The sequence below is a fragment of the Trachemys scripta genome, chromosome 6, assembly GCF_013100865.1.
Source record: "Trachemys scripta elegans isolate TJP31775 chromosome 6, CAS_Tse_1.0, whole genome shotgun sequence".
NCBI lineage: Eukaryota > Metazoa > Chordata > Testudines > Emydidae > Trachemys > Trachemys scripta.
In genome coordinates, this window is record NC_048303.1 from 31,647,261 (window position 1) to 31,674,240 (window position 26,980).

Below are 26,980 nucleotides of genomic sequence, written 5' to 3' on the forward strand. Positions count from 1 at the left end.
CTGTGATCGAGACAAAAACGGGGATAAACCTGGTCGAGAAAATGCCTTACTTGCTTCTTTGTCTGGGGAATGCGACATGCTGTTAGGGCCTATACCTGGTTGACCACTGGTTTCATAAGGCTGCCTCCAACGCAGTATCCAAATAGGTTACTTCATCTATGGCTAACTTATGGCCAACCCTGAAAAGTAAGTCCTGCATCCTGTAGGGTTTTTAATATTGCTTTTAAGTGCTGTAGGTGGTCTTCCCTGATAGGATTATAGACGATGTCGCCTATGTAGGTTGCAGCATATTGATGGTAGGGTTTGAGGATCCTGTTCATAAGCCACTGGAAAGTTGTGGCACCTCCATGGAGGCCAAAAGGCAGTCTTGAACTGGAAGTACCCAAAAGGAGGGAGAAAGGTGCTCTCTTGGGAGGAAGGGGATAAATACCCTTTTGTTAAGTCGATAGTGCTCAGGTGTTTCACCAGTACCTCTGCTGTATTAACTCGTCTACCCTGGCATTGGGTAAGTGTTGAATTTTGAGACAGAATTAACCTTTCTAAAGTCAATGCAAACTCAAACCGAATTGTCTGGTTTGGGACTGAGAACTGTAGGGCTCCTCCATTCACTTTTGGATTTCATAGTTATCCTCATCTCCAGCATCGCTCGCACTTCCTCTCAGACTGTATCCCACAACCTCCATGGTAATGGTCTAGAGCTCTCCCTGACCAGCTGGCCTGGCATGGTCTATAGATGATGTTGGATGAACTGCATTCTCCTGGGCAGGTGGAAAATACCTTTGTGAAATCCAACAAATTGGAGGAGCTGCTTCCTTTGAGCAGGGGAGAGACCTTCACCCCCCCATACTGTTGTCGGTTCTTGGCTGCTGGCAACCTGGGACCCTAATTCAGATCCCTTGGAGAGGGAGTTATCAGCAGGGCCTCCCATGTCTTCCAGAGTTTGAGAATATTCACTTGATAGATCTTGGTTTCTTTTCTCTTCCCTGGTAGTCTTCTCTCATATGACCTGCCTGACCACTTCAAACGGACCCTGCCATTGGGCCATTAATTTAGATTCTGCTGCAGGAGAACACAGTCACCTGGTTGGAAAGTCTGTAGTCATGCCCCTCTATTGTAATTTCTTTCCTGATGAGTTGGGCCTCTCTCAAATTCTCTCTACTGAAAGTCCCTATGTTTCTGAGTTGTTCCCTTCATTGTAAAGCATATTGGGTCATGCTTAAGGCTCCTATGTCTTGTTCCTCCCAACCTTTTCATAACAAGTCCAATACTCCTCATGGTAGATGACCGCAAAGCAACTCAAATGGGAGAACCCTGTAAACATTTGCAAGACCTCCTTATGGCAAACAGGAGTGATGGGAGTAGCTGGTTCTGCTGCTTGCGGGTGTCAACAAAGCATTTCAATATTCCCTTCAGCATTTCATTAAATTGCTCTACTAGGCAATCAGTCTGTGGGTGGTACACCAAGGTTTTTGGGGATGTAACCTTCAGAAGGGAACATAATTCACGCGTGAGCTGGGAGGTGAAGTTAGTCCCTTATCTGTTAATATTTTGGGGGGAAATCTCACACGTGAGAAGAGCTTCAAGAGTTCTGGAGCTATCACTGTGGCTTTCACAGAGTGCAGAAGAACAGCCTCTGGGCACCTGGTTGCATAGTTGATCACTAATATATACTGATGCCCCAAGGCAGTTTTTTCTAGGGGCTTGATCATGTCCACTGATTCCCTCAAAGGGAGACTCGATCAAGGTCAGGGATCTTTGCTGCTGCCTCTCCAGGTAGGAGAAACAGTATTCTCATCTCATGATGCACACTTAGCCAGTAGAACCAGGCCACTATCCAATACAAATGTCTTCTCTCTCCCCAGGTGTACAACACATGGGATATCGTGTACAAGCTGCAACACCGCCCAGTGGCACCTGCATGGCACCAGCAGCTGGACCCTCACCAACCCCAGCTTTCTGATGCCTTTCAATTCAACACAAGCACTCCTTCTTGAGCATGAAGAGCAGATACTGCTCACACCACAAAGGCTAAGTTAGGGTGGAGCCTCTGTCCTTGCCCAAAATTCTCACTCTGTAGGAGGGCTTCCAGGTTCCAGCTGCTTATCTCTTCTTCCCCTATGGGTGTCAACAGCTGTGTTGGTCTGGATGTTCCTTCTTCAGGATCAGTGACTTCCCCAAGGCTCACCAAGCTCTGGGGAACTGGTTGTACTGATGGCCTGAATTCTTGCTTACTATCAGGCTTGTACATTAATGACTTGCAAGTAGGGTCAGTCCCAGCCTCAGCCTAGGATTATTTTTCAGGTAGGTCTGCTGTTACCACTGCAGTATGGGCTCCCATTGTCAGCTGTAGTCACTGGCTGAGGTATGTTTTGACATCACCATGTATACACTGCAGGCAGATTGTATGGTTAGGTGTGTCATCACCTCCCACCATGGAGGCCAGAACCACTGTCTGGCTGTAACTGGAGTCCAAGAGTTCTTGAACCATCTTCCCTTGGACCATCACCAGTACCATCAATTTAGGAGGAGCCTTTTTCTGTGCCCAGGTTTCTAACATCCAGCCCTGGGCACATTCACATTCTATAAAGAGGGCACTCCCTCTTTATGTGTCTGACCACAAGAATAGCACACGAATGGGCTGGTGCCACCAGCATCTTTCCTAGGTGAGTGCGGGCCCGGTCGTGGGGTGGCTGCAGCTGCACCCTGCTCCCATTGTTTGAGGTGCCTAGCCTGGACTATCCGTGGTCCAAAGGGTAGTCTGATCATCTGGGAGGATGCCTTCGGGGCTGAGCCCCTCAGAGAGATTGTTGCTAATTCTGGCTCACTGCCCCTTCCCCCAGGTCTCTTGCTGCTCCATCTCCCACCCTGTTGAGTCCTGGGGGTAATTCTACCGCTGGTAATCCTTTGGCTTGTTGAAAGTCCTCCATTAGCCTTACCGTTTCTGATAATATCCCCAGGCAGTGCTGTAGTGCCCACTCCTTGCCTGTCACAGGTAAGATCTTTATGAATTGTTCTGGTCTCTGTCACCTGGGCCCCTAATTACTCCTCTGGATGGAGCCACTTCCAACTGTTTCACTACTATCTCGGGTATGGCCCTCTTGGGGTAGCTCACTGCTCTGAACAGCTGATGGTGTGTCTCTCCTCAGAAATATCCAAGTAGTCCAAAGTGGTGGACTTTACTTGTTTGTAGTCTTCTGCCCTCTCCAAATCTAGATTACCCGGACTGGACCCATTATGTATGAGACCAGGATCAAAGCACATTGTTCAGGGGCCACTGGGCTGCTAGTGCCACCCTCTCAAATATAACTAGGAAGGTTTTTGGGTCATCGTCCGGCTCCATCTTAGTTAGCTTTACTGGTACTGTTGGGGGAACCCCCTTGATGGATACATGACCTGCTGGAACTCTCTGGAGGTGTAGAGGTGGCACTATTTGCTGCATCATCTCCTGCTGCTGGGCCATCAGTTCCCTCAACAGCAGTTGTTGTTGTGTGATCTAAACTTGCTGCTAGGTGGTTCACTGCTGCAGCAGTTATTGTTGGAAACGCTATTGCTGAGCAGCTTATGGTTGCTGCGTCTCTGTAAGCACTTATCCCACTGTTTCAGTTTCATCTTGCATGGAGCAGCTGAGCGCTAGCCTCTCTAGCAAATGAAGTGGTCACAGGGGGCTGAACAGCCTGTAAAACTTTCGGAGGTGGGAGAACATAGAGATCTCCTTCCCTAGAACTCCTGCCAGCAGATGCAGAGCAGCAGGAAGCAGCCAAAGGGAGTGCAGAGGTTCTTTCATCTCTATGCACCCCTCTTTGCATCTGAGGACCCTCAAGTCTCTTGTGGCTGCATTCCCCACCAATAGCCATTGGTGCAGACCTTAAGAGGACAGCCCGACTCCTGTGAGCATTAGGAGGGTAACAGGAAAGATCTCCACTCCTAGGCATTTCCTGGGCTCTGCAGGAAGGAAGCTGTAATAGTGAGGGTCCACAAAGGGTTTGCAAAAAAGAGAGACTCCTTCTTGCAGACCTTAAGGTGTCTGTAGCATAGAGACCTCGCCACAGGAGGATGGGTGGGAGTGTATTTAGCCAAAGACCTTGACCTATAGAACAAAGGGGCATTTTCCCTTTCCTTTCCTCCTAAAGTTTGCTGGACTAGGCCTCTTGGGGACCTCCTGTGGCTTACTGCAATAGGGGCTGCTTCTTCTGTGGGCCCTAGAACTGTAAAAATGACGGAGATTCCAAACAAAAGACTTTTGTTAAGGCAAAGTTAAGACTGTAGGCATATACTCACATACTGAGTGTATAGTGCCTGGACAAACCTTGGAATTAAAAAATAAATCAAGAAACCCAGCAAATTCAGAAGTAGGGTTGCGCTTCTCAAACAAAGTGTGGACTCTCAAATAGCCATAACTTTCATTCTGCCCCAGTAATAACAAAAAGACAAGCGGCTTCTAAAGTCCATAATCCCCACTTCCCCCCAGAATGACTACAGGTTAATGCAAATGTTCCATACATCATAACTTAGAACAGCACGAACTTTTATGCCACAGTGTTGCATACGTGAATACATACAAGAGATCTGAGCACATTCACAACAGACCACTTCCATGATACAGCATTAGCAGAGAATGATGTATGCAGTTTACCACCTGGGCACCTCTTTAAGCGCGATCTGAGACGCAACATATTAATATGAAATTTAAAATGATTGTTGCATCATTATCATCTGTTCCCCCTATAATTTCACCAATACACTCATAATGGAAGTATAAAAAACAGAGGCACAAGAATTAGTGTTTCATTACACCATGTTACACAGGGCAGAGTTAAGACTGACTGATTTTGAGTGACTCAGTGCCCTATTTGAGAAGTGCAATGTGACAGTTAACTCGATCTCCTGGTTTTCTACCTAAAAAAAAACCTTCATTCCTGAAATGCTCCATGCTCACAATACTGTTGGGTGTCTGCAGTGTTAGCTTCATCTTTTTTGTGGGGGATACAACTATGCATTGCAACACTTCAGTATTCGTTTGCCTCAGCTTTTGTCCTTGTCTGTGAAGCAACCGCTAAAAAAAAAATAGTAAGTATCAGCCTATCATATCAGAGCAGTAGTAAGTCATCGTGACCACATAGGCAAGAGCAGACTCCAGATGATAGATTCTGTGTCAACCAAAACATGCTGGAACATATTTCAGTATTTCCCTCATTTTTACAAGGGTGTGAATCATACCACACAAACCACTTATGTTACTAAGCTAGTGACTGGACTCATTCAAAAAAAGCCCCACCAATAGAAGGTGAAATAGCTTCATGCTGGAAGTCCAACTAAAAATGCTTGAAATTTTTTTTCAGCTGTCTGTGCAAAGCAGAAATTGCTTCTCTAAAACAATGCAATGGACATGAGCTACTTAGTTAATTACAAATGCAATGTTTGGCCATTTTCTAACAGCAGAAAACAAACACCACATTTTCTTTGTGTCTGAAGGAGAGAAACTCTTCTATTGTGTCCATCAGGTCACAGAGCCCTGAAATAAAGGGAGGAGAGCACTGCAGGCATTCCTTTCTTCATAACACCACAGATCACTTCACAAGATCCCCATCACTGCTGATAACCATAATTCCAGAAGACCTGCAAATAACTTCTCTTTTAGTCAAGTCAGGACAGCTACTGAGCAGCGACTGTTTGACTAATCTGGATCAGATGCATGAAGACAGCAGTGGTTTAACCAATATAAGGAATCTAAATGTACCTATATTAATGACTACCATTTGGGGGACAAATGTAAACCTAGCCTCCTGACATAGTTGGTTCCCTCTCCAATGTAAATATTTACATTTTCATCTGTGCTCCAGAACCATACCTTCGCAGTACATGGTGCTGGGAGTCAGCATTGTTTTGTGCTATCTGCACCAAGAAATGTCTTTTTATTTGTCAAGGACAGCTAGGTCCTCAAATACTGTGCAGACATAGGGCCACATTCTGGGGATCATTTCCTTCTCTAGCTAGCAAAATTCAGGGGTGGGGCAGCAGAACCGTAAGCCACTTTGGGTATGTCATCACTAGAGTAAACCATGGCTCTTACTTGGGTGTACCTCTAGTCTCCCTCCTATCCAGACACAAAACCGTCTCACCAATTTTAATGGGGCTTTCAACCGGGGCTAGCTAGCATGGCTGGGGATATGGGTTAGAGCACGGATTCTGCTTTCACTCTGGCTGGAACCCACCCCCTTTGCAGCGAGGACACAGGCTTTAAAAAAACACCCCACACTCAAGTGGGGATAGTCATCCAATATCTTCCCACCATTGCTCCCGTATACCCAAAAGGACAGACATGTTCTCTCGCAAGTCACTGGGAGAAAAATCAGAGCACCTCAGCTTACTGCAGCACAAAGAACCATAGGATATGCCCCAGGAGTCCTAGTGACACACACGGGCAAGTACAGCTCCCATAAGGAGGCAATAACTTGAATATGGCTTTGCAGTGTGCCAGCACATACCTGGGGTAGGATAAGATGGGTGTTGATCATCCAGGGTAACTCTGTAGTGAAGATACACCCTTTTATAGCTCTTTGATCCTCAAACCACAGGCTGGTCCAGAGGATAAAGTTACAACAGATTCAGGGCTGCTCTAATTTCTGCCAATTAGAACAGTCCCAAAAGAGTCATTGGGGCAGCTGGAGCACAGCAGAACTCTTACGACACTCCTATGTCAGGTCTGGGGAGAAAGTGAGAGATACCGCCCTACATTGGCTCTACACCACTTCAGGGGTTCCGTCTTCAAGGGGAGCCCCTCACAACTGATTATACTGGATTTTTAGAGCAGGCATATTAGGGACCAGAGACTAGCCCATAATCTTTAAGAATCTGCATTAATTTTCAGAGCCAATCCTCTTAAAGATAACCAAACCATTATGGTTGAATTTGGAGTTCATAAAAATGAATGGTTCACTGCACCAGGTTTCACAGTGGAAAGAGAAAGTGCTGGTTCAGTAGAACAGATATTGGTGGTAGAAAGAAGAGAACTGAGGCTCTCTTTTCCGTCCCTCCTCTCATGCAGGAGCAAAGCCAGTTTTGCTGGAGAAGAATGCAGGCCCATCCTCCCTGCTGGCTAGAGAGAAACAGCCTGGGAAAATAGTTATTGTGGTCCTGCTCACATCATCAGATCACATGGTTCACATGGACTCTGCCTCTGCTCCAACTCCCTAAAGAGTCCACATCATGCTCTGCTGCTGGCAAAGAAGTTCCAGTATGAGATAATAGCTCAATTCAAGGACTAGTACCGCTAGCTAGAGCCAAACTTATGCACACAGCTCCACCAATGAAACTCAGGCACCTATTCTGGCACACAACCAATTAAGCAGAGTCAGCAGTAACTGCTTTAGCAATATGGATAAATGTCCACTAAAAAAAGAGACCAAACTAATCTAACCCTAGAACTAGAATTGATGCCTGGAGTGCAGCGTGTTGTGCCAAGTAGTCTCACTGGCTGACAGATATGTGCAACAGAAACTCCAGTTTTTAACAGCAGTGTTCTCAAGTCTATTCCTTTATGGTTAGGCAATTGTATATTTATCAGATAAGAATATACACTCCAGTGCTGTTTAAATTCTGCCCGGTTTATGTTGGAGGATTATATGAACTATTTTACTGAATGTTTATTGAGGGTTCTTCAAAGTCTGTTTCCACCCAGGAAACATTATCAAATAATGCACTTAATCATCCTTAATGCATTAACATTGGATACACGATAGTAAAATTTGTTTAACCAATTTTCTCCTTGATTAGACGTAACTGAAAATGGATTCCCTGAACAAGTAGTGGTCTGGAGCAATCTGCAGTAAAATGCATTCTTCTCATGGGTTTGTTCTCATGTTAGATATATTAGAAGCTATACGAGTTCAAGGAAAGTTTTGCTGTACTTAATGGGTTTAAAAACTCCAGCAATCCTGGACACAAAACTAGTTTAAGTCTGACTTCTACATAGAGTCCTACAAATCTGCAGATATCCGCAGACCATATTTTCGGGTCGGATGCAGATACAAATTTTGTATCCAGGCAGGGCTCTACTTGTGTGATCTACTTTATAATAGGAAAGTGTTAGGAATCTATTTTGTTAGTGTATAAACCCCAAAGGGCTTTGGAGCAAGGTGCAGGCAGTCTTTACTCCAAGGAAACAGCAATTTCCGCCTGAGCTATAAAGATATACAAGTTATCATGGTGCTTGAGACACTCTGAAAAAGGTATTCCCTCTGATATGTGCCTACATTTCAGTGACGTATCAGTTTGTTGCATGCCACGCTTGTGATTAGAGGGCTGATGGCAGAGAACTGCTTGTCCATGATACTCAGAGAAGAAATGAGTCATCTGTATAGAACTTGATTTTTTTCTTGTGGAAAAATATTTTGAATAAATACAAATGCTAGAGAGCAAAAGGACAGCTGTGTATTCACAGGCATACAAGTCCAACTCACATGTCAAAGTAAATATTTCTTTTCCTGAGCAAGTAAAACTCAGCACAGCTGCCCAATTCTGTCCTACTAACCAGAAGTTAAACTAAGGAAAACGGCCTCAAGCTCCCAAACACATGCTTTCAAACAAACCTATTCATTTTGAGCATGTTAGATGGCTAAGTAATAGCCTCCGGATATTTTTTTAAAGCCCTTCGTAGGCACAAAATTTATATTTTTCAATAAAAACTTTAGATCCCCCAGCTCTTCCCACTCCCCTTTCTGAGCTCATAAAATTCCCTGTTTCTCAGCTCTACATCAATGCCTTTATCTTGCCTGACAACATGAGAGACTGGATTCCTTTTGGGACTCAGTAATACTCTTTAATTGTCCATAGGGAATGCTTATACATTGTTCTCTTACTCCAGTTTCTTGGAAACTCGTGCAATCCCTCTGCAGGCTCCTGCAGTTTGAGGGCAATGTGACAAGCTGTACTATCATTAGGCCCCCCCAATCAAAACATTTTTTTCTCTATGATCTTCAGGAAGCCAGAGGCTTTCTTACATTAAAGTAATAAGCACCACAATGGGAAAAATAGCAAACTACTTAGCAGATGCAGTTTAGGAAAGTAAACATTCTCTCCCACTGAATATAATACATAAAGCAAACAGAAAAACTGAGTTGCAGCATATATTTCTGTGTACATTGTCCTCACTATACCATATGATAATTCAACATGCAAGTTTAGAACAACAGAATCATAGAAATGTAGGGCTGGAAGGGACCTTGAGAGGATATCAAGTCCAGTCCCCAGTGCTGAGGCAGGACCAAGTAAACCTAGACCATCCCTGATAGAAGTTTATACAACCTGTTCTTAAAAACCTCCAATGACTGATTCCACAACCTCCCTTGGAGCCTGTTCCAGAGCTTAAACTATTCTTAGTTAGAAAGTTTTTCCTAATATTTAACCTAAATGTCCCTTGCTGCAGATTAAGTCCATTACTTGTTGTTGTTCTCCATGTCCACTGAAGGTACAATTGATTAACATCCTCTTTATATCAGGTCCCCACCTTCAGTCGTCTTTTCTCAAGATTGACCATGCCCAGTTTTTTTAGCCTTTCCTTCATTGGTCAGGTTTTCTAAACTTATCATTTTTGTGCTCTTCTGGATTCTCTCCAGTTTGTCCACATCTTTCCTAGAGTGTAGCCCTCAGAACTGGACACCATACTCCAGGTAAGGCCTCACAAGTGCCAATTAGAGTGGGACAATTACATACAACACCCCTATTAATACATCCCAGAATGGTATTAGCCCTTTTTTGCAATTGCATCACTTTGCTGACTCATTCAATTTCTGATCCACTGTAACTTTAAGATCCTTTTCAGCAGTATTACCACCTCACCAGTGATTCTCTATTTTGTAACCATGGATTTGATTTTTCCTTCTAAGTGTAGTACTTTGCACTTATCTTTACTGAATTTTATCATACTGATTTCAAAACTATTCTCCAGTTTTTCAGTCATTTTGAATTCTAATGCTGTCCTCCAAAGTGCTTGCAACTCCTCCCCATCTGCAAATTTTATAAGCACACACTCCACACCATTATCCAAATCATTAAATTAAAATATTGACTAATACAGGACCCAGGATTGACATCTGTGGGCCCCACTTGATATGACCTCACAATTTGACAGCAAACCATTGATGACTACTTTTGGGGTACGGTCTTTAAATCAGTTGTTCTCAGGGCCGGTGCAACCTATTAGGCGACCTAGACGGTTGCCTAGGGCACTAACATTTGGGGGCGACATTTTCTTCGGTGGCAACCGCGGCGGCCAGATCTTCGGCCGCCCCAGTCGTCGTCGGTATTTAGGCAGAGGGAGCTGGGGCAGGGGGGGGCGCGGGGAGGACCGCCTGCAGCAAGTAAGGGGGGGGTGGTGGCACGCAGGGGAACTCCCTGCCCCAGCTCACCTCTGCTCCGCCTCCTCCCCTGAGCACGCCGCTCCGCTCTGCTTCTCTCCCTCCCAGGCTTGCGGTGCCAAACAGCTGATTGGTGCCGCAAGCCTGGGAGGCAGGAGACGTGGAGCAGCAACGGTGTGCTCGGGGAGGAGGCAGAGCAGAAGTGAGCTAGGGTGGGGAGCTGCTGCACAGCTCCCCGGGCTGGGGGGGGGGCCCTCAGGGCGGAGAGGGGGCGGGGAGCTGCCACGGGGGGGGGGGGGGCAGAGAGCTGCTGCGGGGCTCGGGGATGGCACAAGGACGCGAAACATCCTTGCACCAGCCCTGGTTGTTCTCCCACGTTATAGTAACTGCATCTAGAGCACATTTCATTGCTTATGAGAATGTCATGTGAACTATGTCAAAAAGCCTTACTAAAAATCAAGATATGTCACGTCTATTGCTTCTCCCCATCCAGTAGGCCAGTAACCTGTGCTACTGGCCAGTAACACTACCATCCGACTGGTTAGTAACCAGAGGTTGGTTACTTGTAACTTGCGGTTCCTTGAGCTGTGTGGTCCCAATCTGTATTCCGCATATGGGCATTTGCATCATGCGCCTGAGTCTGGATTTAAAAATAATAATAAAAAAAAATCAGTGTCCATTGACCTGCACATGCACCATAGCTCTCCTTATGGTCCGGATCAAGGGCATAAAAGGTGGTGCAGGCAGACATCTCTCCATTTTCACCACAGCCCAAACAATCGCCAGCAGAGAGGACAGAAGATGGATTGTGGAATACAGATAGGGACCTCACACCTTGAAGAACTTCCAGTTACAGGTAAGTAACTTCCTCCCCCCCCACCCTCCCAAGTGATGGTCCCTATGTTTATTTCATATGTGGGAGATTAACAACCAGCATTAATTCAGACACAGGCTGGATGTGAGGATGCAGAAGAAGTGATAGCTGACCAAAGTACTGATGTCCCCAGAGCTGTATCCTCAGTTGATGACCGAGTCACATAGCCATCATGGCTAATCTCTCATACACATTTGTCTGTAGATAGGCCCCTCTAGTTTTTGGCAAATTGGGTAAGACAGCCTCCCAATATCAGAGGAAGGGAATCAAGAGGCATCAATAAAAGGGACGTGGGTCTCCTGGGGATTATAGTACAATGTGGCGGCGGATGAGGTAGAGGTTAATTTCCTGGGTCTATAACCCTCCATCTCTAGCATGGTGGGTTCTGAGGACATTGACAATAAAAAAGGCTGAGAAGGCAGCCTTGCCGTATATTCCTGTCTATGGTGTTTTCTCTTGGGGGCAGAGGTATAAATGCCAAATGAGCAAAGCGTTGCCCGAGTCTTTGAGAGCCTTAGTCTTCTCAAGTAGGTTGACTGTATTGAAGGGCTGATCTTGGAGGGTACTTTGCACCTCTCTAGGAAAACCTGAGGATTGCAACAAAGTTTCCATCATAACAATGGTCATAGCTATCCCCCTAGACACAGTGACTACCACATCCTCTACAGTCTGCAGGGAGGTTTTGGCTACCACTCTGCCCTCATCTGCTAAAGCCTGGAAGCAGGCTCTATTCTCAAGGAGCTTGTCCTTAAATTCCATAAACTTCACATAATTGATAAAATCACATTTGGCCAAGACGACCTGATAGTTCAAGATCTTGAACTGGAGGAAGGTGGAAAGAGAAGACTTCTCTTTTTAGAAAGTCGAGTTGCTTATGTTCCTTATCAGAAGGAGTAGCCTTTGGGCGTTGTCTGGACCATTCTGTAGCTGCCTGCACCAAAGAGTTAGGCAACAAAATCTCTCCCCTCTTAGACGGGGAAAAGTAACCCCTCTCTGTCCTCTTATGGGTGGAAGCCAAGAAGCAGGTGTTCACCAAGCCATGTTTGTGTGGTCTACGATGGCTTTGATGACAGGCAGGGCCACTCAACTGGGAGCAGAAGGTTGAAGAATGTCTAGTAAACTGTGCTGAGGGCTCCTGGACTTGAAGCTAGATCTGTAGCTGTGCCGCCACCCTGTACATGAGCTCCTGATATTCCTTAAAGTCAGCTGGTTGAGAACGAGGAGATGGAGTAACCACCTCGTCTGGTGCGGAAGAAAGTCTTGCTCTTGGATTCATCGGATTGGTTTACCTACCTTCTCTGAATACTCTAGCAGGGTCAGTTGTGGATGGTCAGGTGATAGCAAATGGGACTCTAGACACTCAGGACTGGTTCAGGAGTAGTCCCCAATATTGTCTGTACAATGGACCAACCAACAGAGAAGAACCCCATGGCATAGGGTATCACCTGTCTTTTGGCTAATCGTGGCTAATCGGAGATCAGAACCCTAATCTTCTAGGACTCCTGTCCTGCGCCACCTCCACCTGATGCCACAGAGACTCCTGTCAGAAAGCCAGATCCCATACTTGTGGGGGAACTGACTGTTGTGCCTCAAGGCTGGCACATGGGATAGATGAACAACTCTGCATCCTCAGGATAGTCTCTTCCTCTAGTGTAACAATGGCCTGGAACAGAGACAATCCTGATAGTGGGGGTGAATGCAGATAGGGAAGAGCAAAGGTGTCCTCCAGGGAGATGTAGGTCTCTGAGCCCCCTGGGATATGAAGGAAATTCCATTAAGAGAGCTAGAGCTTCCCTGGTCACTGTGGCGGTCAGCTCCCTCCAGGGCTGTCTCACTACTGGTACCGCATCAGTGCTAGACACGGATGGGAACACCAGGAGCTGTTTATCCTGAGTCTTCACTATTTTGACTGATGTTCGAACAATCAGATCCACACCACTAAGCACCTCTTTCTCCTGAGAAGATTTACTCAGGCCTAAAAAGAAGAACAGGATACAGACTAACACGGCTGTTACTCTGAAACTCAGGCCTAAGTCCTTAGTACCCATGTATGCTAGTTCTCCTGACTGACTGGGTCGGATCCTCTCTCTTCTGGACAGTTTTAGACAAAAGATGGATTGTCTTTATGTCTGAGTGTACCCCTTACTCATGAGATGCCTTCTCCTTACACTTAGCAGTGAGCCTTCATTTCCAAGTTATTACTCGGAGTGGTGATGCCTGGATCTGACTCTGCCTCATTGCCTTCTCCATCACATGTTCCCAACCCTCATGAGTTCTGAGGGGGAAGAGACAAGCAGATGATGCTCTTGGCAGAAATGTGAGACTCACCCAGGCAGCGTTGCTCTTTTTCTGCGAGTGACCAACATCAAGGGCAGAATCAAGTTTTTTTAACCCTGGGAATAAGCCCAGATTTCCTGCGGGTGGGGGAGAGTCCCCATGAGGAAAAGAAAATGGGGAACCACTATACTATGCTAGACTAGACTATAAAGACTTCTAAAAACTATCTACAATATCTTACAGCAATGATGAGTAAAGGAGGAGCTGAGGACACAAAAGAGTCCGACTCGGACAGACAATGCAGCAATAAGAAGGAACTGGAGAGGCGGTGGCCTGCACCACCTTTTTTTGCCCTTTGTTTGGAGCGTGAGGAGTGCTATGGCGCATGTGCGGCCCAAAGGACACACCTCGTAAGAAGATGCTAGACTCAGGCGCACAGTGCTCATGCATATCCCACGTGTGGAATACACATAGGGACAATTACTCAGAGAACTTTGTTCTGGCCTACTGGACTGTAACCCTTGTTCAGCTGTAAAATTTCTAAGGAGTTCTAAAATTTTCTACTCTGAAATCCTCTTGAGTCTGAAAAGGCTACATAATGCATTAGCCTGGGACTTCAAATATACCATGGTTTCCAGGGAGACTTGTGGCATTTCTAAGGTCTCCAGGAGTCAAAAGGAGTGTTATTCTTTGAAGCACTGTCTACAAAAAGCTACAAAATACTTGCAATGCCAACATGGAGTTACCTCTGTCAGTACATTGAGCAGATATTCAAAACCTGATCAGTCATGCTCTCTAGGCTCTGCTGGACTCCTTAGGGTTTGGTTCCCCTCAGTGGGACTCAGACACCCTGTTAGGCTTTTGTGTTTGGCTCCTCCTTGCTGGTGATGGGGGGGAGGGAGAAAGTACAGATACTCTCCCAAGCCCAGCCACTTCTTGTACCAAAATGAGCATTTAGAGAAGATCTTAACTTCATATAACATTGCAGTGTTGCCAACTCTTGCAATGTTATTGTCAGAATTGCGATATTTGGTGTTTAGAGCCCCGACTACTGGAGTCATGTGAATATATGAGAATCTCAGTTTTCGATTTAAAAAGAATAGATGTTTCTAGCTCTCATGGTTGTGGGGAAAAGTTTGAAAATGTCAAGCACACGTGCACACTAAAGGCTCAGAATGCAGAAGATTAAAATATTGGTTTAAATTCATGATTTTTAAGCAAATTGATGATTTTGGGGATCTGACATACATTTCTGAGGAGGAGTCTACACAAGAGGGCTATGGCAGCAGAGCCCCCTAGCATAAACAGAGCCTACACCAACAGAAGAAGATGTGCCAGCATAGGAACACCATCTCCCAAACAACATTAGCTACAAATAGACAAAAACCCTCTTCCATCGACATAGGTGCATCTACACTGGGTTTGTGTGTCAGCATAGCTATGTCAGTCAAGAAGTGGTTTTTTCGTACCCCTGACCAACACAGGTATGCTGATACAACACGTGTAAACCAAACCTATATGCTGGGTGTTGATAATACTGCAATTGATACTGCCTCTTCTTTCTTCTATGTTTTGAGAAGTAGAAAAATAAGTATCATTGGCATCTTAATAATTGCCCCACTTAAATAAGTGATGTTTCACATTTCAGAGTTTGTTTCCATACTTTCTGCAAACACCACTGCTTCAGCTACACTCCAGGTTTGTCTACATTGGAAGGCAGTGGGGGTTAATCCACAGCTTTTTATTACACGGTAGCATGCAATAAGCAAGCCGCAGTAAGTGTGCACATGGGATGGTATCCAGTCTGTCAATGCACATCACTGTGTACAGATAGCAGCAGTTTACTGCAAACGGAGGGCATGGTATTCCTGGAGAGTATCCAATACTCCTTTGCTGCTGAGTTGTGGGCATGTTGGGATTTTTCTCACTGTGAATTGTGGGATGCATAGCAGAAGCCAGTGTTAATTTAAAAAAAATTAAAACATCCCATGATTCATCTGTCTCCATCCCATACTTCCTTTATGGGTGGGCCAGCACCATATTTGAATTGCTATTATACAGCATGGACCAACAATGCTCTACGCCGCTTTTCTGCTAACCTCGAATATGCAGAGGCTTTTTGGGCTGTATATAAGCACTCAAAGCCTAATGAATTAGTCTTGGAACTTCACCTGCTTCACCGTGGAGCAGAGGACATGGCTGGAGCAGCTCCTTCAGCAGCAGGAGGGTATTCGGCCACAGTGGAACTGGGACGCAGATGAGGAAGACACCAAGTAACTGATCAATAATTGCCAGGTGGATGTGGAAGGGTCCAGGATGCTAGGATCTTCCAAAATTCAGCTCTATTTAAATTAATGGAGATAGGGCTGTTTGTCCCTGGGAACACTATGCACATCAACACCATTGACATCCTGGTTGATATCCTGGCTTACTTGCTGTTTCTCTGGTTAATGAAGCCATTCACAGGCTGCTTGAATAGAGGGAAGGAAATTTCACTACTGCAGAATGACAGTGGAATGTACATTTGGCCATTTGAGAGGCAGATGGTGCTGTTTGTGGAATAGGCTGAAAGCAGCAGGAAAAAAGACATCCCAAAGAGTATAGCAGCATGATGTATTTGGCACAGTATTTGTTGCAGAAAGCTTAGAGATGGACGGAAGGCTGAAGTGCAGAGACTTTCGCAGTAGTTTGAACAGCCAGCAAGGCGTCCAATATAAAATGCAAAATAGCCAAGGCAATATTGCCAGGGATGCCTAATGCTCTTCTTTTGACTCTCATTCTGAATTTGTGCAACTGTACATCCAGCTGTTACCAGAGGGAGGAAGGAGCAGTTCAGTGCCATTTGTGGGCAGTGAAAGTGCAACGTTGCAGCAATTCCTATTGTACCTTCTGTGTTGACATGAAGGAGAACAAAAAAAGTTTGTCTACATGTGTTTGTAAGACATTATGAATCATGCAAACTTAATTATTTTCTGCGTAAAGTGAATTGTCAACACCTGATGAATATTTTAAAGATTGTTCAATAATCGATTGTGTAACAAATAAACCTTCAGCTGAACCGAAAAAGCAAGTGACTTAATTATGAAATTATAAACGTATTAACTACAAAGAACTCTCATTATACCCACAGTGAAACAAAACAGTAAAGTGCAACAGTTCACGGCACAACTCAAGGAGATGGGGAACTTAAAGTCACAGGTAAGTCTGCATCTGGGCTTTCCCTCTTCTGGTTCATGGAACTTCTGGCGTTAAGTGCTGACTCAGGAGGGTGATAGAGGACTCAAATGAGCTGGGGTCCCAAGTGTCTTTGTACTCAGTGCTCTGATCTGGAGTCTAGGAGAGGAATAGCTTCTGGCAATAGTGCTACATCAGTACAGCAGGGAATTGTTATTGTTCCCAGGAGCCTCTTTTATCCAGAGGCTGTATAACTTAGCTGAGTGCTGGTATGCAGTACTGATGCCTTCATAGTAACACGAGCTGCAACAGGACATTTTTGCTTCGTATTGCCTCCAGGATTTGCCTCTGCATCTCCCCTGTCTTTTTCCATCCTGTCTTTGGCCACGCTGTCATTTACCACTGCAACTATCTTCCTGAAAAGCTTTTTCAGATTCCCGCTCAATCCTCAGATACTGCCGCCACCTTACCACAATTTTGAGGGGTTGTTTTTTTTTTTGGAGGGGGCGGGGGAAGAGGGAGGCGGGGAGAAAAACTAACAAGGTCCATAGAAAACTCATGACAAAAATGTTTGTTTTCTCCCCCTCAGGTATGCCAGCTGTTCTGCCATTGATAAGGGCACCATCTGAGGGTCTGGCCAGTTCCATAGCTATGGGTATATAAAATAAAAACAAAACAAAGTGACAAGCAGTTATAATTGATATTCTAGGGAAGCTGTGATGAGAATGGCCTGACTCAAAAAGGCAAAAGGGGCAGACCAACGAGATACACTGTGAAGTTGATCAAGATGGTCCCTCCCAGAAGCATGTCGGGAGTGTAAGGGAGTTGCTATGCCAGTGGAGAAGGTAATGCAGCTACTCTTCGTAATCTCCGAACAAAAACTGAGCCATTTCTCAACCTTAGATTTTGCTAAGCAATGCTTAGTGCTCCAGTCTGAGTCAGCATCAGCCACGTATGATTTACGAACATCTAGAGCTTCCTACTACAGAACTGGTCACAGACCAAACTGCTTTATATTTTAAGCAATTCATGAACAGAGGCAGAAAAGATTATTTACATTACTTCCCTCAAGCTCATGACAGTTTAAACTGTCAAAATTAAACTTCTCTAACACAGACAATATCAGCTACAAACTTGGTATTGCAAGTCTGCTGTAAGTAACTGACAAATTGTGGCAACTGTCTGTGGGATGGGGCAAACAATGCACCTAGAAAGAAATGTCTCTCTTAAAATGAGGGGAAGGTAAAAGGTTTGGCTTGAAAGATTAAGCTGCTTGGTGAAATAGCAGGGAAGAAGCGAAGTGGTTTTATCACCTTTCCCCACACCTACCAAATGCTTATTTACTTCTGAAACACATATCCTGTCAAGGTAGCAGATATTCAACATTTATTACGTGCTTTGTGCAGTTTGTGCTAGGTTACCTTCCCCAACACAGTAATACACAGCAGATTCCTCTGTTCCTTCAGAGGAGCAGGAGATTTTAAGGGTCTGGTTATGATTAACACTGAGTAATGCCACATGTTAGAGCCTGTGTGCTGCTTGTGACTCAAACTGCATTTGGAATAAGTATGCGCATAGTAAAACAAAGCCAGGTTTGAAAGTTAAACAGGTTAGCACATGAAGGGCGATTGGGTCAGGGCCAGTGGCCTATCGGCTGCATTCTGCATCGCCACATGGGAAAGGTTAGAAAGTTCTTTTGCTTTTACCATTGCCCTGACTATCTACCTGATATGAGTATCTGCTTCTTTTAAAGAAGAAATGCAAGGCAAGATCTGATGCACAGCAAGTACAGACTGCAGTGCTGAATGTCTTTGCTGACTGAGCATTCAGCACAGAGGTTGTAAGTAACCTTTATAAAAATCCCTCTGAAATACTCTCAGAACTTTCTGGACCACTAAACTTATCCCAGAACATAAGAAAGGAAGCAGAGCTTCCTCAAAACCTCCTAAACCTGTACTGGGCCACCATTACAATTGACCACACGTAACAGGAGCAATGCAGCCAAGTGAAACATGCAGCAGGTAGTGGGACGGAAGTGTAGTGGTGCCATTTCCCTACTAATCAGATTCTAGTTAAATAGACAAAAACTGATTTGGCTAACAAAGTTATTGAATTGAATTTTGGCTACATGCCTATTATTTACGAAATTTCACTGAAGGCCTGTCAGCTAGGATAGGAGGAGACCAATAAAAAGTCCATTTCAGTCAGACTCCTCTAGAAGTCATGTTTATGTACCACCACAATGTTCTTCCCTGTGTTGTCTATGCTCCTATAAATATACGCTGGAGGTTAGGAACAAAGATGGAAACCTTAAATGCCTCAGTCACAGTTTGTTAATCTGTGATGCAGGAGCAGTCTGGAACTTCTCTGTTTCTCAGTTGGCATGTATAATTATCCATGGCCATGCTAAGATTTGTAACAGTGCTCCATGACAAGCAGTGTGTCCTCCCTTCGTACTGTAACACAGGTGTTAGAGGGGGCAGAAAGAGAATGGGTTTGCCCAAAGAGTTTCAATCCAGAGCTGTACATTAAGCTATCTTGAAAGTTATAAAGTGACACACACACACACACACACACACACACACACACACACACACAGGGAAGAGCTATGGTTGTGCACTCAACTTAACTCCATCCTCCTGAAAGTGAATTATGAGTTAGTGTTCTCTTTCATGGCCATGTTCTTTCTCAAATTAAATATCATACAGCTTCTACATGAGTTGATGCATATGTACAAGATGTTACAACATGTTTCTTGCCCCTATGCTAGGCTATATGTAAAGAAGAACTACACGAATATTAATAGAGGGCGGCACCCTTGCTGACTAATGTTTAAATATCCCAACAGGTATTTCTGCAGTAAGTGTTACTGTTAATATAATTATATCAAATCCTAAAACTAAATAGAAAATTTTAAAATCAAACTCTTCCAAAATGTACGCAAGTCAGTAAAACTATATTCTACTATATTGCTAAACTACTAGCAACATCTTGATGTTTATTTAAAACTAGTATAAGATAACTATTAAACTGACTGCTATTACTAAACAATTATATTAAAACTAATTTTAAAGGTTACACGTTAATTCAGATCAATTTTCATATAAAGAAATATAGATGTATACCTTTCCAGCTCTTAATTATTTACAGCTTGCTAATAAATTCACACAGGTATTTAATTAGTCACTTTATACTAAAAATGAATGAAACATACCATCCAAGTGTGTCTTAAACGATCCTACAGGTTACAACATACGCTTCCATTTTTAAAACAGTGTAATACTCTATTACAAAATTTCAGTAGTAGTATGAAACAATTTCTCTTATACCCTTTTAATACATGAAGCTACAAATTGGTACACATTTTAGTTATATACTTCTACAAAGAAATTAATCATGCAATAGTCAGCTATTTGACAACTACCATGTCTCCCACAATTAAATGTATAATTTCTTCAAAATGTTAGACATGGTGCATCTAAGAATGTACACTGTTTGTATATTTTATTGTACAGAATGTGGTCATAGTTCTCAAAATATTTCCCATACTGTATAAAATATTTTTGTTGTTCCTCATTTGATGCTGTGGGAGCTCATTTCATAATGTTCATGAATACATCATACAAATAAAGGACTGTTCATCCTACCTGGACAGATGAACAAACCCAAACCCCTTCAACCTCAGCCCACTACCTCACCAAAAGCTGGGAGTAAAGATGGTCTTTCCAGAAGCCCCAGAAGGTCAACAAACCTAGCATCTGATGGACCAAGTTGGGCAGGGTGAGTTCCAAAGCTGACCCAGTGAATTCTGCACTAGCTTCAGTTTCGGAGCAGTCTCAAGGTGTGGCTCCAGTGGGGAGCTACATTACAGCAAGCTAATCTCAAAATGACAAAAGGTGTGGTTAACAAAAGCCAGGCTCACATCAAAGAGAAAAAAGGCTGAATTCCTCACCAAGCACAGATTGAGAAAATGCTCCTGGCCAGAGCCACTTTTCAGGCATCCAGCAGCAGCCCAGGATCTACCACCACATCTAACTGTAACTGGTGCGCACAGATATAAATTCCGCCAGTTTTTCCAGCATGAGCAGAATATCTCAGTAACCATCACAGCTGGAGACTTCCATTTTAAAAATAAAAGTCTGCTTACATAGAGAACAAGGCAGCAGCATGGAAGAGGGGCTGGAATGCCTTACTGCAGCATATCACATGAATCCACTTGTAATGTAGTTTTCTATGTAGTTTTGAACAACAGAAGAACATGTTGCCTTTTATTTTGGACCCCCCTACAAATCCTGATAAAGCAGCATGATCTTCTGAAGTACAGTTAAGGTTATTGGATGTGCAGAAAGACATTGGGGGGTGGGGGGAAGTGTGGTGCTCTTTGGTGGGTCACATCCAAAGCCACAGTGGACCCTAAGTACATAGTCTCATACAGATTTGCAGTAATGCAATTCTTAGGACTCCATCCACTTCAAATGTTAAGTGTGACAGCAATGCATAAGAACAGAAGTTTTATACAGACACCTACGTCCATATCCATGTATACACACACTGTAGGAAACAATCCCACTATTGGCAGGCTGAGGGACCATATCACGTAACAGGCCTTTCCCTTCCCTCTAGTTTATGTGGTTGTACAACTGAGTGAGCATACCATATTAGAACTCAGTTAGGGATATGGTCTTGGTTAGGTCAGGCAATGAGGCACATCTAGCATAGCTTACAGGTAAATAGGCTGGGCATGGACATTTTCTGTTAACTTCTGTTCATAGTACAGAGTAGCTCAAATATTCAGTGAGAAGAAAAATCTACCGGTTCTGTTTCCAGAGTTCAGTAACCAATTACTTCATTCCATTACAGAAATGGTGATTTTGACCCAATGACTCAAAAAAATTCCTAAAGAAGTGATCGTATACTATGGAGACAGACAGACTCAGTCCTGGTGTGGAGCAAACAAAATAAGGAACTTAACCTCTGTTGTTGTAAGCTGATATATGGAGGAAGCTGTCATTTTGTTGCTGTCAACTTGAACATTAAAAAAACAAAACAAAAAACACCACACACACCCTTTACCCCACTACTGGATTTACATGATGGTAAAAAGTAGCGTGCACATACAGATAGGTAGGGTACATGGGGGGGGAGGGGGGGGGAAGAGGCAAAAAATAAAAATGGAAAATAAATCTAAAAAGACAGTCTTCCCCCATAGAGCAATTCTGACCTAGAGGCTGGAACAGTGTCTGTGGAATGGGAGTTTTGGGGGCTTTATTAAACTTTAAAAGTGTCCAGAAAACCATGCTGTAGACACGTTTTTGAAAACTTGCTCTTCATGCCTCATTGAAAAGCGTGCTCACATTTTTTAGTATTTACAAAGATTAAAAAAAAAAATGCATCTCAAGCCTCCATTTTGAATAGACTATCCAACTGCTGCAGAGGTTATTCTGGTGCCAAAAGAAAAGTAACAAGATGAAAATCTTGGGGCATGCAGCCTAAATGGAAAAGTGAATTTCAGAGAGTTGCAAAACTGTAATCCTGAATTTCAAATACTGTGTAGCAAATCAAGATTTTGCAAATGCACCAATTTACACCCAAGATTGAAACCTTCTATTGGGCAGGTAAACAAGACTCTAAAACAAGCTGTTTTAATCCCTTTTGCATTAGTACTTAATGACAAAAAATTAAGACACCTATCACTAAAAAGAGTCAATGCTTTGTAGCAGGGGAAAGGAGAGAAAAGGAAGCCAATCCATAGTAGTATAGATCCAACATTCAGCCATTTGGATTTTAATCAAGGGCTCCTCATTTGGATTAACTCCAAACCAACTGGATTAATTCCAAACTAGACTGGGAAAGGCACTCAGAGTTTTGCTGTAAAGAGCAATCATTCTGTGGTGGGAAGATTATTGGATAACCCTTAAAATTGATTGGATAATCCTTAAACAGTCTCTGTCACAAAGAATATTATAACAAAGATTTCTGGCCCACTCTGGCAACCGTGGTAGGATCTTCCCACCAACCAACATCTTTAAAGATGGCTATAGCTGCCATGGTTCTGGTCCCAGTGTGGAGAGGGCCACAGATGAGGTGTCTAGACACTTCCTAAACCCAAGAAAATCCTATTACATTAACAGTTTAGCAGTTCTGTTGCCATGAGGGTTTGATGCCAATGTATAAGATTACTGCTCTAAATATGCAAGTTGTGTGCCCTCAATTCTTGTGGGAGTGAACTTTGGAGCTCACCTCTCCCCACCATGTCCCATTGCTATAGTTAAAATCAGTACATGTGCTCAAGCTGCAACCCCCTCAGTATAGAAGCGAGGGGACTGCTGGCAGGGCACACAGAGTACGTGAGGGTCTCTCAGCTTTGGAACTCATTCAGAAACAGTCCACATTTCCAGGCCTTCAGGGTCATCTTTTCCTGGAGGCTTTAGGAGAGAAGCACATTGTACATGCAGGGGTAGAGATGGGGGTTTCCACTGTAGAGAGGGTGTGGTCATTTCACCCTCTTTCTTCTTTGCTAAAAGGTCTGATTGATTTGGTCTACTGTTGTATATGGTGGAGATTGCTGCTGAGATTGTGTGTTTAGATGTGTTCTTAGGTACTTATCAAAGGAGCCTGGGGCTTGGGCTAGCCACCCTGTCAGTTACAGAATTTGTGACATGGCCTCTTTGGCCCCATATACTGCAAGATATGAAGCAGTTCATTGGGCAGCTTTATTTGTTCACTGGATTGGATAGAAAAAACTACCCTATCCTGCAGAGTTTTTCTACTAAATAATTTTCAAATTTGCTGATGCCTTGTTTGATGGCTCAAGAAATTTATCCACTTACACAGATCATCTGCCTGTAGTGAACAGAAACAAAAGACGTATACTCCATTAAGAGTAACACTACCATAGTTCTAAATCAGCAACTACAAAGATGAAGAGGTTTATCTAACCTAATCTCTTACTTAGAAAGAGAGTTATAAAATTTGGCTGTAAGCAAGTAAAAAAAGCATTTAACTCGTTTTCCCCTTTTTTCAGTATAAATCAAGGGTAGGGGGTGCCCAAAATAAAGCTCAAAGAGAATCCATGGCAGCTTGCAACCTTCCTATAACAACAGGGTAAGAGGGCAAAGCTGTCAAATTGCAGGTTTTTATATTGGGGAATTCAAGAGAAAACAATCCTTTATTCCTCTGTGAAGGAAGATGCAAGCTCAAGCCCATTTTCATAGAATCATAGAATATCAGGGTTGGAAGGGACCTCAGGAGGTCATCTAGCCCAACCCCCTGCTCAAAGCAGGTCCAATTCCCAACTAAATCATCCCAGCCAGGGCTTTGTCAAGCCTGACTTGAAAAACCTCTAAGGAAGGAGATTCCACCACCTCCCTAGGTAACCCATTCCAATACTTCACCACGCTCCTAGTGAAAAAGTTTTTCTAATATCCAACCTAGACCTCCCCCACTGCAACTTGAGACCATTACTCCTTGTTCTGTCATCAGGTACCACTGAGAACAGTCTAGATCCATCCTCTTTGGAACCCCCTTTCAGGCAGTTGAAAGCAGCTATCAAATCCCCCCTCATTCTTCTCTTCTCTTTTGTGGCTGTGTGCATTCACTTTTTATTTTAAAATATATGAATAAGTGATCTAAGTGCTGCCCTAGTAAGCAGCCAATCAGGCCTGCAATGCCGTGAAGTTGACTAGCATGCAGCCCTACCCTGTGACTGGAGATACATGGCATTCGCTGAGTCACGGTCTTCAGTCTGATTGGGTTTATTTTACATAGCCAGATTTTAGAATATTTTTGTAAACAATTTGTGTATGCACATAATGCTTTTCTCACCACTGAGCTTTTCTGCAGATGGGTAGTTTTAAGAACAATTTACATTTAGGTGTGTTTCTCTTACACTATATTTACAGACCTGCCAATGCTCAGTTAAGGTTAATTTAGTTTCCTTAAAGGCTTTGCATGCATTATGAAAGCAGACATTTCCTATCCCATATGAGGCATATCCTATGGAAAGAGGTTTTCTGTTTTTAATGCCCTGCAATACTTTAACCACCAACTTAAGTAACTACGTATTTTCCAAACCCACTGTCATCTGGTTCAATAGAGAGAGAAAGGACATGAAAAGCCAGCTACCTTGTGAAATGCCTTTTATCCCTACTAAAGCTTGAATACCTGCTCTCTAATATTTTGCCACCTCCCTCCCCACCCCAAACACATGCTGGCCCTCACCCACCGAGCAAAAAATCAATTCAGAGCAACACTACCACCCCCCACAAGCATTATGATTTAATGCATCTCTCACATAAGACAGGTCAAAGGAAAATACTGATGCAGCAAGTGTTTCAACTTCATGCTTTGCAACATAAACCAGTTTAGATGAGCAGAATATACTTACTGCTAGGAACAGCATGCAGTACATGGAGAATGAAGAATGCCCAGAGTAAAATGACAGTCTGGAAGAGAAAAAAAATAGACATATTAATCACTTTTCACTTATAAAATAACAAGGTGTTGCAGGATAATTTACAGTCTCTCTAGAAAGTGAGCAAGTAAAATGCAGATGTCCTCACATTTTTTTATTCAAAGACACTATCTTTGCAATGAGTTCTACCCCACTCCCAGAAAGGGGTTCTTTCATGCAAATTTCTATATTAGGATTTATAACTATAGAGTGGATTTAATTATCTAATAGCTACACTGGATTATCTTTGGTGAATTAGCTCCCAAACCAAGACAACTATTTAGGCAGTAATTACCAGTAACAATTCACTTATTAAAACGTAAGTGGAAAAGGAGTGCCTCCTGAAATGTAAATATTCAGGTGGCTTTTTAAAGCAATACGACAAGACTTGTGTTTTATCTCCCACATTAATATGAAAGAGCCATCATTCTCACTTGCATGTTATTAATAAAAGAAGTTTAAATCTAATCCTGTGAAAGAATGACAGAACCTAAAGAACAAATACAGACGCTCCCCGACTTACGCAAGCGTTCAGTTATGGAACGCCTGGCGTAACTCGAATTTTGCATAAGTCTGAAATGTATACCCGACCATTAACCAAAAAAAAAAAAACCCACCTCCTGTTTCTAGCTTACGGCACTTTTTCTGTAAGTGCGGATTTGCGTAAGTTGGGTTTGTGTAACCTGGGGGGCATCTGTACACAATATAATCTGAAAGAAATAGGAAAAACCTGACTGCAGATATCAGGGGAATCCTGAATCAGTCAGCGTGTATTTAGTATATGTGAACTGTCCTGTAAGGGGTGGGGCTCATTTCTCATTTACTTAATTTTTAGACTAGAGATGATTCATGGCACTGTCAGTATTTTTCAGTTCTTGGAGGGATATTATTGAAAACAGTATCCTAATAGTAATAGTCGTAATATTGAAAATGGTAGGGAAATGGAGATTTTTTTTCCTGGGGGAGAGGAGGGAAAATGACATATCATTGATTCTTTTAAATTTTCAGATATAGTTACCTCCTTTTTTCTATCTAGAATGTGTTAAATTACCAATTTAGGAGTTTTATCACATCCAATCCATGTATTAGTTAAGGGTTTCAAAACCAATTCCACTCATTACTAACCGGATCATTTTTTCTTCTCAACTACAGAAAGCACTCCTTTTACGTTTCTTTGCCTATCACAGCTTATACGTAGGCCCTGTCTATGCTTAAAAATGTAGGTCAACGTAGCTATGAGCCTCAGGAGAGTGAAAAGTCCACACCCCTGAGTGACAATTATGGTAATCTACCCCAGTGTAGACACAGCTAGGTTGTTGGAAGAATGCTTCTACTATTACTATTGCCTGGGAGATGTTCCTATACTGCTGGAAAAACCCCTTCCATCAGTGAAGGCTGTTTTTACGCAAGTATATCTACAGCACCATAGCTACATCAGTATAGTCCCCATAGTGTAAAATATTTCCAGACATATGTCTGGGGCCAAACCACGCACCAACTTATACCCTGTGTAAGCTCAATGGGCAACATCACTGATGAGTCTAGGTAGAATTGGTCTCTGAACAAAACAGGCACCAACTGAAGGTTTTTCTTCCTTCTACTAAACAAAGCCTTTGCCAGGTTTTAACTGAGACCGTTAAAAGGTCTATTCAACATTCCCCTGCGTACAACCTCTCTCTTCCAAAAGCAGCTATCAGAACATTCCGTCTATCAAGCCAGCCAAGTGGTTGAACATTCCAGGCTTCTTCACGATGCTAATTATGAGTGCTAGCTCACCACAGACAAGTATTCACACATGCAGCAGCAGCACCCCATATCTGAAATATCAGTCTGTTTCTCTTTTTTAAA

The 26,980-nt window shown here is 43.3% G+C and overlaps 1 protein-coding gene across 3 annotated transcripts in view; it reads right to left on the reverse strand.

Moving 5' to 3' along the window:
* The window catches only part of PLPP1 (phospholipid phosphatase 1), a 124,836-nt gene that overhangs the window by 14,411 nt on the left and 83,445 nt on the right, over positions 1-26,980 (reverse strand). For all 3 annotated transcript variants that reach the window (XM_034773808.1, XM_034773809.1, XM_034773806.1), the window contains one exon: positions 25,067-25,124. In XM_034773808.1, the coding sequence (XP_034629699.1) occupies positions 25,067-25,124 (58 nt within the window). The remainder of the gene's footprint in view (positions 1-25,066; positions 25,125-26,980) is intronic.